A 12,039-nucleotide genomic window follows, 5' to 3' on the forward strand; every position below is an offset into this window, starting at 1 on the left:
GAGCGACTGTTGAAATTAAGTGTATCAGTAAAGTTATATTCAGAAAGAATAAACCAGTTTTATTTAAGAAAGGACTTGTGTCGCTAAAGTTTCGTCGGAACGAATTTACGGAAAATTAACGAACGAACAGAGACGTAACAATACCTTCTCTTGTCTTGTTCCAAGAGAAGATACCAGGAAAACTCCTGACCCTGAGCATTCTGTGGGAAATATTGGAATTGACCTGAATGATAAATTTGATGAATTTGAACCCACTTTTTAGAAAATAAAAGATGGCTTGACTAGGTAATGAAGAAAATTTGATTATAAATGTACAATGTTTTGAAAAACTTATGTGATCATGAACAACACAGAATACATTGACAAAATAAGCAACATCCTTTCAGACAATAAGAAATTTAATCCCATCCCAAACAACCCAACAAACACACATGAAAAACAACTGAACAAAACCCTGTCACAAATGAAGAAAGATAACTTAATTATTGAAGATCTTTATTTTTATCAAAGGAAAACTGACTCATGCACACTACAACTCTATGACATTCCCAAACCACACAAACAAAACTGCCCCACATGACCTATACTAACCACTTATGACTCATTTAACTATTATCTTGGTAAATATATAGTCTGGGCTCTCACACCTTACATAACTTTTGCAGGTTTCTGTTTTAGAGATGGTACCTGAGGATGACATAATATTGTCAAAACATCGTAAATTTATAATAAAGTTTTCTTCATTATCCAGTTATGCAACCACACAATCTTTTATGACCTGAATCATGGTAATATTAACCCTGGTGGTAAATAGAAAGAATGAGATTACAAATAAATAAAGCATCAGGGCAGACACGATTTACTTCATGGTTTTAAGGGAGGTAAAAGATAAGATATGCAGGTCTCTCTTTTTTCATTTGTGGTATATGCCTGTGGATTGGAGAATTGTTAATATTACTCCTATTTTAAAAAAGATTTGATCAGAGTAAACCTGGAAATTATACAACCGTTAGTCCTAATTCTATTGTGAGAAAAAATCATGAGAGTCTGATAATATTTGAATGAAAATTAACATGATTTCACTAAAGAGAAATCTTGCCTTACTAATCTGTTAACTCTTTATAAGTATGTTACTAATTATCTGGATGAAGGAAAGGGTATTGGCTTGGTGTACTTGGAATTTAAAAAAGTTTTTGGTAAGGTGCCAAACAAAAGATTAGCTAGGAAAATCACATCATTAAGAGGTTAATGGGACTGTAGGGTAGTTTGAGAGATGGCAAGAGGCTGTTATTAACTCACTGACTGCTAATTCACCGTGTAGGGTACAGTCCGCCTCCAGCAGTTGAATGGGAGTGTGCTGTATACGGTACACAGCTTGCAAAAATTTTGCACACACTTAGAGCAGCTGTAGTCAATAGATTAATAGAGTACAGTGAAGCTAGACCTTTGTTACAAGTGGAGTACCTGAGGGATCAGTGCTTGGGCCTTTATTATTATTTTTTTACATTAATGATACTGACAGAACCATAATTAGTAAATTTGTAAAGTTTGCTGATGGCATGAAACTATTGGGTATTTGAGCTGTTTTTAGGATGTTGAGATATTACAGAATGACTTGGATCAATTGATGATTTGAAAAAAAATTTAACACATAACCTTTAATTATAACAAGTGTAGAGTTAATGCATTTGGGTTATAATAATTTGGATCACATTTCTAATATGGACAAGAACACACTCAACAGCATAATTCAAGAAAAGAATCTTCACATAGTAGTACATATATACATAAAAATTACTTAAGCCATTGAGGCAGTACCCTTAGTTTTACTAGTAGTAAATCTAATATAATTTTTGGTTGTATTTATAGACATACTGATTACAAGTCAAAAGAGATAATTATCTCTACAGAAATTGCTATTTAAGCTACACTTGGAATACTGTGCACAGTTATTAGTTACCTTTCTAAGAAAGACACAGACTTATTGGAAAGGGTTTAGAAGAGGAGCTACTATGATGATTCCAGGGTGGAAGGTTATGTTACACAGATAGATTATGACCTCTTAATGTCATTTCTTCTCAGAAATGATAAGTAGGAGGTGATTATATAGGAATCTAACAAGATTATCCATAGGATCAATATGATAAAGGCCTCCAATTTTTTTGTGTCATATTCTGAAGACAACAGGATAGGAGGACACAAATTTCAAATTTGTAAAAAAAGATACTGCCAGGCTAGGTTCCAACTAAGATAGTATTTTTGTTTTGTTTTTATATAAATAACAGAGTGATTGAGTTATGGAACACGTTACATAGTAGTGGATTCTAGCACTTTACAAGAGTTTAAGAGGGGAATCAGGGATTTCCTGAAATAAAGAGATGTGTTGAAATTCTTACTTTTTCTCAAAAGACAACCTTGAAGTATCAGATGTTCCCTTATTGTCTTTATATTATACTAATATCATTATTAATTTGTCAAACATCAATGTTAACATTTTCTTAAATCAAAAATGTATTTCCAGTAGTACTTATCTTTTCTGCCAGTTTCTTCCTTTGTTCATTTAAGCATTGGTCGGATTTTTTTTTGCTTGCTCCAGTGTTTATACTCTACTCAATTGCTTTTGGCAATATTTATCTCGTGACCCTCTCCACCTATGTCAATGTGCCTTCTATCCTGGTACTGTATATAAGCACCTCATTCAGATAATGTTATCATTTTCGAGACTCACTCAATCCCAGTCTTTAACACTGACTCTTAGTGGGGAGGGAGAGTGTCAGCGGAGGTAAGTATTATTGGAAATACATTTTCAAGTTAAGAAAATTTTAACTTTCAAAACATACTTACCTCCAGTTAAAATCCCACATTGAGAAGGTGGAGGGGCCAGTGAGGGCATTATCAATACAGAAAATATCTGCACAGGTCATGGGTGTGTCAATAGAAGATTGGCACCCTAGTAGGGGAACCGCATTACATCCAGAGCATGTATGCTCTTCACCTTAAATTGGAACTTAATTTATGTACTGTATGTGGAATTTTACATGATTTATCTTCACTATTGGCCAGGCCCCAACCAAATATCCAAGATTCCACTGCTTGGGGTTGGAATTATAGGGCCATGGTTCCTATATCCTATATTGGTGGCTACGGCAATTAGATTATATTAGCGTAAAGAGATCGGATGTCTTTAAAATATTGTTATCCCTCTTAACTTATAATAATAACATAACACAGCAACTATTTAAAACTACAACTAGTACAGAAAAGTGATGTTTTCTTGCTGAAAATGTCATCAGATGAGTTGTGTTCACTACAGGTCTGCCACTGTAACTCACAATGTCTGGATCTTTAAGGTTCCTAGTACAAGTCTGTCACTGTAACTTACGATGTCTGGATCTTTAAGGTTCCTTAGTACAAGTCTGTCACTTTAATTCATAATGCCTCGATCTTTAACGTTTTTATTACAAGTCTGTTACTGTGACTCACAACGCCTGGATATTTAGCATTCCTAGTACAAGTCTGTCAATGTAACACACAATGTCTGGAATTTTAACGTTCCTCAATACAAGTCTGTCACTGTAACTTACAACGTCCAGATAATTAACGTTTCTATTACAAGTCTGCCACTGTAACTCACAATGTCTGGATTTTAATGTTCTAAGCACAAGTCTGTCACAGTAGCTCATGAACTATATTAGACAAACCTTCTCCTGAACCTGAAGTCTGAAAGGCAACACCTCAAGCTCAGAATGAGAGGATCTTGTATGCCTGACTCAACCTCAGGAAACAGAACTTATCTCATCTGGAATTATGAACACTCATCCTCACTCCCCAACCATGTGGGCAAGGTAAATTCCACTTGTCATCGGATTTATGGGGAGGATGTGGAACAAACTGTTCTCAACCTAGGATGGGACCATTCTGTGTTCAGAATTACGAGGAGACAATGGACTCTCTTCAAGGAACAATGTACTGAACCAATATTGATCAAAAAGAAGAGCCATGCTCATCCCAACCAGATAGCCAAGTATCAAATCTGAACCAGTATTACAAGTAGGTTCCAGCATAGGCTGGTACCTCTCCTACCAACATCTGGAACCTAGGTAGGAGGGCCCCCACCTTCATCCTCTTCTTCAAGAGTGGAGGAAATTTACTCTAACAATGAAGGAAAAGCTTCTGTCCACCACCCCAGTGACTGGAAACCCAAGTGGTAAGGACTCCCTAGTTGCACTAGTATAACCTGGGGGGGACAGTGCTCTGGAAACAGTACAACAGGTGAACCAAGTTCTCTAAATTGTTAAAAGCAAACTGATCCCAATTTATTCAATACAATGATCGGCAGTTCAGCATAGTACAGTAATACCACCCAATCAGCCTCTAGGTGTCTTATGGAACACCTCATTTCTACAAAGCCTGTTGCAACCTAGATAAAGTACATTGAATTAGTGGTTGCTAGTGTGGAATTGGTTTGATAAAAGAACACCTGCCTGGGCAACATTTGCTACAGAGTGGGATCCTGTGAAAACAAGGTAAGGGACCCTGAAAAGAAGCAGTGAAAATACTCACTCCTCTATAATTTAGCAGAAGTGGTTAAGATAGCTACAAGGGGTAGTGAAAAACCCTCAGATAAAGATACTGCCAGATCATGCAGATAATGTGAGATAAAAGTATTGGTGGAAACACACATACCAGTCCGCCCAATGTCCTTTCAGCAGGTAATTCAACCGGGCTGCTAAGGACATAGAAATGTGACGAATCTGATTATACGTAACTCATAGAAATCTCCTAGACTTCAAAGAGAACCCAGAATAGGTGATATGGATCAATTTTGTATCCACCTCGTCAATGTAACTGGGAGTAAATCCTGGGATACTGAATAATCCCAATGAATAAAAAGTCGTTGTCTAGCATCTCTAAATGCAATACTGCAGGCAACAAAAACTTCAAAACCCTCACTGGACATAACAAACAATTGAAATCTGATTGGTCATAGAAGTGAGAAATAGTGATCAGATTAATCACTGAAAAGGACTTATCCCTTTTGGATAGAAGAACCGGTCTGAGTATGTAGGTAGAATGATAAAGCTTCCTATGCACAATCAGTGCAAACCACTCCAACCAGCGACATCTGTAGGTCAGCACTGACAAAAATAAAAATCTTCAGGGAAAGGTGATATATGGCACATGAGGCTAAGGTCCCAAATGGATGTTGAAAAAGGGCATGTAATGGCACCTCAGTATACCATTTCGGTAACTGGTGGTCATTTGGATTAAAGGACCCAAAACGACTTGAGAGAGCTGGAGAGTACAAAATAATTTTTGTCTCTAGTATCAAATGGTAATCAATAAGGCTGCCTTAAGCAGGGCAATTGTAGAAGATGCAAAAAGCCCAGCCAAAGAACCAGGTCAAAAAACGAGTTATGGTTGGTACTTTTGATCAAAGTGGGTTCAACCTCCTCTCAATACACCCTTGCCGCAATGTGTGCCATTTCTGTTGATAAATGTCCATTGTGGAACTAAGCAAAGCCTGAGACAGATACATTGGAACCTTAGGAATAAATCCCCGACACCATGCGAAGGACTGCATAACCTCCATGCCTGAAGCTTGAGCTTCTGGATAGCCAGGCATACTATGCCAGATCATGGCTGCCTCCACAGAGAAGGCCAAAAAAGAAGAAGTGGACACTTCTGAAAGTACACAGAAGCAGAAACCAGGGTGTAGCTGCCAATCCGGTGTTATCAACAGGACCCAACAATGGGTTGGTACAAATAATAGTAACTTGGGTAACATGTGAATTTGAGGGAAGGCTTAGAGTTGTAATCCCATCCAGTCCTGATGGAATGCATCTAATGCCAAAGCCCGAAGGTGAGGTACTGGAGACCAAATTGCCAAAAATTGGGTGTTCCAATGAGTGGCCAAACCCACCAATCATCAGTGTTGGAAAATGAGAACCAATCCAACAGAAACTTGTGATGCAGCATCTATTCTATTGGGAGAATCTGCTTGGGTTGAGACAATTAATTTGCTATCACAGATAGCATGGCAAGTTAGTAGGGTGAAATGATAGGAGTGGTCACAAGAAAAGAGGTCCAAGGTTCGAAAACAAGGAGCCCTGGACCAATTGCCTCCTAGATGGGAAATGCAAGACACCACTGTTGAATTGTCGGAGTGAAGCCTGAAGATTTTGCCCTTAATAACCCCAGACCATGAGACATTGCCTTTCGAACAGCAAGAAGGTCTAAAACATTGTGTAGGGAAGTCTCGTCATCTGTGCATAGACCCTGGAAATCCTGACCATCGAGATATGCAATCCATCTTTGAAGCAAGGCATCTGTGAAGAGATGGATCTCTGGACAAAGTGGTGGCAGAGAAACCCATATCTTAGTATTGTTCCAATCTAACCACCCCTTGAGATCTAACAATGATCCTGAATAAGGAAACTGGGGAATCCAGTGAATCAATGTTTATTATCCCTTGGTTGCACAAAAACCATTGAAAATATCTCTTGTGTGCTCATCTCAAAGGCATAAGGGATTTGAGTGATGCCCACGTTCCTAAAAGAGAAAGAACCGTCTGTGCAGTAGAAGGAGGAGAGGTGAGTAAGAGTCAGGATTTCTGTTCCATAGCATGGAACTGGATAGAAGTCAACTGAACCTGTCTGAGATACGTGATGAAAAACAAACAAACTCAGACTGATGACATACTGAGTTCAAGCAAGAATAGATGTCTCAGCTCAGAGAATGAAGCATGCCCTGGTTTCTACTGAAAGTGGAATCTGGGTGTGACGTTCTGACAATTGACGAGATGGTGTCAGCAGTAACCAGTTGCCTTTGTAATGGTGTGTGCACAGAGGTAGGGAATGGAGGTGATGAGAAAAAGCTCATACGATTTGGCAGAACCTATGTGGTGCCGATGCCAGTCTGAAGGTAAAAATCCCTGAACTGCAGTACCTGAGACTTGTGCACAAAAAATGCTGATAGTGGTGGGACACCACCACTGTGGCAATGTGCAAATAAGAGCTGACTACAACGAACTTGGACATCCACAATCCTACTAAAAAATGACAACTCAGATTGAGGAAGGAATCACTTGTGAACATTGGAGAATCTAGGCATTGATACAGATGAGAATGATCGATGACTGGACACCAATCTCCTGTCTTCTTAGGCTCAACAACCAATGGGAATAAAACCCAGAAAGAACTAGCATGACTCTCTCTATATATATACCCAGACCAAACAAACTCTGATAGCCATAGAACCACGTTCCAAAATCTGAGGATCGGTTGGGAGATAGAAACCCTACAGGTTGGGTAGATAATGGTGGTGAAAATGTGAACTGAATGACTAATCCTGACTGAAGGACCTGTAGTGCCCACGAATCCGTGGTTAAGGTTTACCACACATCCAGAAATTCTTGAAGCCGAGCCTCCACAGACCCCGAAGGCATACAATAACCACCAACACCACTGGTGGCATTCTGATCCTAGCAGTGAAACTCTTGGATATGGACAGAATCTATTCTGGGTACCAATGTACCAAGGAGCTAATGTCAGGGTCTGGACCCTCAAATAGTGATGGAACTATGACCCCCTGTAGGAGCAGATGAAAGCCAAGATGCCAGTGACAACAGGGATAAGTTTAGAAGTCAACAATCAAACTAATATGCATACTAACAATGGTTTCAGATCAGCATCAATAGACTTGGTGATCCTGAGAGTTTTCTATAAAAGTTTAGTGTTAAGACTTACAACTGTCACACCAGGGGACAGCAATCTATTCAGGTTAACTACAAACTCTGCCTTACAACTCCTAATTTCAAGGAGCAGATGTATTATTTGACAACTGGAATATGCTTCCACCTGGTGGTGGTAGGCCAAATCACATAGTTCCGACAACTGTGGTGGATAAGGCAAAGCTGTTCTTTCACATAACTGAGCAGTAAACATTCCTGCATGAACTACAATGTCCGTGGATTGTGAGAAAACTATATATTCGCTAGCAGACCTTTCAGTCATCAAGTAAGGTGCAGGCACAAAAGCAACTGAGGAAAGACCCAAGACATCACACTCTCAATGAACCAACTGAAGAAAATAAATCAGAGGCAGCTTATCCCAAGAAAATAAATCAGAGGCAGCTTACCCCAAAATAGCCTCCTTTGTTATTTCTTTTTAATACTGTTCTTATTACTATTGTTTCGAACATTTTGTCTGGTAAATTTTTTGTTAGAGTAGAGCAACGCTAGCCTATCTGCTGTGTTCACTATAGGGAATCGAACCCTGGATTCCAGCATTTTAAGTTCATAAACTTACCACTGACCTACAGGGAAACTGAGAAGTCAACAGAATAAAAGAAGACACAGAAAAAGTGAATCTAAATTCTCTCCAGAATGTCCAACATCGCCTTCAACTGCAGCCTCAGAGCCCACTGGAGGAACACCACCAAACCAAATATATATGTCTCCATCTCATTACAAATAAAATCACTGACAGTCTCAACTGGAAGGCTGTTTTAGAGATTATTGTTTCATGGTTTTTAGTATTGTTAACAAATGGCCTAAAAGTGTCACCTACATCTATCAATGGAGGTCCAATGAGAGAGAAAGCACAAACCCCTACAGGTAATAGTTGTTATGTGGTAACTTATACATGTAAAACATGTTGGTTTCAATACTAGTCTTTTGATTTAAAAATAAACTAAATGATTGTCATCTTAATTAATGATTCTGTACAAATATAGAATAATACAATATAAAAAATTAAGCTTTTATCCATGATCTTTCAAGGTCAAAATAAGGCTCTTTTGTGTAAATTATAAGCCTAAATGTTCAAAAACTTATCCTAAAAATTCAAGAAAATGACTGATTTTCTTTTTTTCTAGTTCTAAATAAATGAACTTCAAAATTTATTGTTTTTCCAGTAACACTTAATGCTATAACTTTCATTTGTTCTAGTTCTAAATAAAACAACTTAATAATTTCTTGTGTTTTTCCATTATTATCGTAAAAGAAATAATTTTATGGTTAACAATATGAACATTATGTCCTCATAAGAATGTAAAAGGGGATGTGGGGGGGGGGGGGGTACAATGAGTTTTATTCTTCACTCTCTAACTAACCACTCGAAATAGCAAAGTAATGCCATAAGCATCTATTTGTGTAAAAAATGATTAAACTAGGTCACACTACATAGAAAAACTGTTTCATATATTTTTCACTCATGAGAGCTCATCCAGCTAAAAGTGAGTCTGGGGCTTCCAGTACCTAATGTTAACTCCTCATATTTGGGTTGCTGTTTTCAACCTCATTACTCCAGTGTTCAAACATGCCTCCCATGGGTTATTCATCAAAGCCCTAACAATTTTCTAACCTAATTCACCTTTGATTTTTTAACACACTTCTCCATGTAGTTTAAATTTCTTATAATATGAAGACCCTTACCTAATAAACACAAATTAGAACCCAAAAATTGTAAGGTAACAAAGGTACAAGATCTGGTAAAACATTAAAAGGCAATTATGTCTACAAGATCAGGCTAACTTATATGCACCTGTAAATATTTGTGATTTCAGAATTATATACAGGATTATGCAATATGTATTTATAACAATATGCTTGTATGAATGTATCAATACATTATGTTAATATGGAATGTATAAAAACTTTAGTATTTCAAAAATAAAGAAAGATAACTTTTAGTTTGTTCATAGTTACACATTTTCTATTTAAAAGTTATCTAGTCAACAAAATAAAGATTAACTGCTATGATGAAAATAAGTAAAGCTACTGTTTATATATTTTTGGTTTAAAAGTTTAAATGTTTCTAACTCTATACTAATATTCCAAAAAGTTTTTATTTAAAGTGTAAAATTCAAGACAGTACATGCAGTATCATGAAACAATACACTTTGCAATATTTGTAATTTTGTTATTAAACTCCACTTGGATGGAATAACATTACATTCACAAACTACCATTTTTTCAAATTTACTATAAAATCAACCATTTTTTTCAGTGATATACAATGTCGGTTTAGCAGTGTTAAGGTATTCATAACAATGCACTGACTATGTCAAACAAAGTATTGTCACCTGTTTATTAGTCTTTTATGTATGTATTTAAGAACTTTCATCAATATTTTATTTTTCTCATTGTTACATCATGTAAGATTGACAAATCTCACCTGTGCAGGTGTTTGAAGAGCACTAGTATCACTGAAAAATGCACTGTCACTTGATGCATTCTTGTCCAGATGAACATTGATTTTTCCTGAATCTAAGCTCATTTCCGTTTATCACATCATGCCAACTTTATCCTATAGTTAATATACAATAAATAAATAAAACACATACATCTTTATATATTAAAAACTACATACCAATGTATGTGAAACAAGAAGTTAAATTGTGATTTTGAAAGAGGTGGAATTTGTTTGTATGATAACACTTCAATCAGACTAGTTAGGCTAATGGCCTGAATCCTCAAGAGGTGGAACTCCATTTTACCCCAATTTAACCCCTGTGTGAAAAATGGATAATAAACTTAACAAACATGCAACTCAAAGCATTTTAACCAATTAACTTTTCAAATATCTGACATATTCAACTAGTTGAAAATGTGTTCTGAAACTTAAATTTTTGAGAAAGTTATATTTGAAGAATAAAGAAACCTGAATGTAGACTGTTCAAATTCACTTTATTATTACCTGTAGTGTTTTAAATTCCCAAAACAAACATAACTGGTGCAATGTTCAAACTTCCAGCAGTTAACTTGTTAATATTTTTCACAAATCAAATACTGTTTTAGTCTCACTTTAGTTAAAGGTTTAATGAAACCCAAAGAAGTCCATTCTAGTTTCTATCACCTCATATCTATTGGTAATTATTTATTTGTGAAATTTTTCTTATTATCTGACCTACAACTTGTCAGTTGTTGTGGAAAAACCATAACATGAAATGTGGATGCTGCCAAACTTCAAAAACACAAACCTGGTATAACATAAATGGTGAGTAACAATTTAATAAAACTAAGCTGTAATATCATAATAAAATATTTATATTTTAAAATACTCAAATCATTATTCTTTGATAACAATTATTAGTTGAAAATTACGCTGACTATTAAAGATGTTTATGGCAAATTTCATAGATTATTAAACAAAAATAAATTTCTGGATGTAAAACTGTACAAAAATGTAAAACAAAAATCAATTTGTTAATGTAAGAATTCTAACTCAGTCTACATGTTAGACAATAATCGGTGTAAGTTAATTAGGTGTTTCGATTTATTGCAACAAATTAACTTATTATTGATGAAACACAATACAATTTACTAGCGTTTTAGTAATAACGTATTAAAGATTATGAAGTTTGGTATGATGCTTTCACCTTTCAGTTTCACTTTCAAAAAAATTTTTTTCTCGTTCCCGAGATAATTTGCATTTGGTTCAAATCATAAAATATTTCAGTTAGATAATTCATTACACTACTATATATGAAAAAATAATTATTAAGTTATAAAAATTTATGAGGTTAATGATTTAGCGTTACCAAGTTAAACAAATTTAATTTAATTTTCAGCGACACGATGATGGCGTGTATAATTTATAAATTTATCATTGACTAATTACGATTAACTTCATTGATGCCTCAAGTAATACAGTGCGAGACACTTTCCACTGAATTTAAATAAACTTCTTATAATATTCTATAATAAAGAACAAAAACAAATATCGAAAATTAACTTACTTTAAATTATACTAATCTACATTAACGTAGACCTAATTCATATCCAATTCTATCATAATAATACGTCTTATTTCCCGCGAAAATTTCTGTCTCTTCCGTTTGCACCATAATATTTAGAATAGAGGGACTCGATGTAATTTAAGTTCATTGATTTAAAAAAAAATATGGTTCTTTTGAAAATGACCCAACATTTATGTCGAATTTAAATGCATTTGATTCAAAATGTTACATGTATATATTGTTTGAATAATATATATAGGTGTTATATATATATATATATATAAATATGTAGACATA

At 35.6% G+C, this 12,039-nt stretch overlaps 1 protein-coding gene across 1 annotated transcript in view; it reads right to left on the reverse strand.

Moving 5' to 3' along the window:
- Nucleotides 1–11,817, reverse strand: part of LOC106467606 (ankyrin repeat domain-containing protein 12-like) — a 75,027-nt gene extending 63,210 nt beyond the window's left edge. Inside the window, exons 1-2 of the mRNA XM_022395812.1 lie at nucleotides 11,743–11,817; nucleotides 10,179–10,310 (exon numbers count right to left, since the gene is read on the reverse strand). Coding sequence (XP_022251520.1) covers nucleotides 10,179–10,280 — 102 coding nt within the window. The 5' untranslated portion in view covers nucleotides 10,281–10,310; nucleotides 11,743–11,817. The remainder of the gene's footprint in view (nucleotides 1–10,178; nucleotides 10,311–11,742) is intronic.
- Nucleotides 11,818–12,039: the final 222 nt, after the last annotated feature.

This window comes from Limulus polyphemus, unplaced genomic scaffold (genome assembly GCF_000517525.1).
Source record: "Limulus polyphemus unplaced genomic scaffold, Limulus_polyphemus-2.1.2 Scaffold2676, whole genome shotgun sequence".
NCBI classification, from domain to species: domain Eukaryota; kingdom Metazoa; phylum Arthropoda; class Merostomata; order Xiphosura; family Limulidae; genus Limulus; species Limulus polyphemus.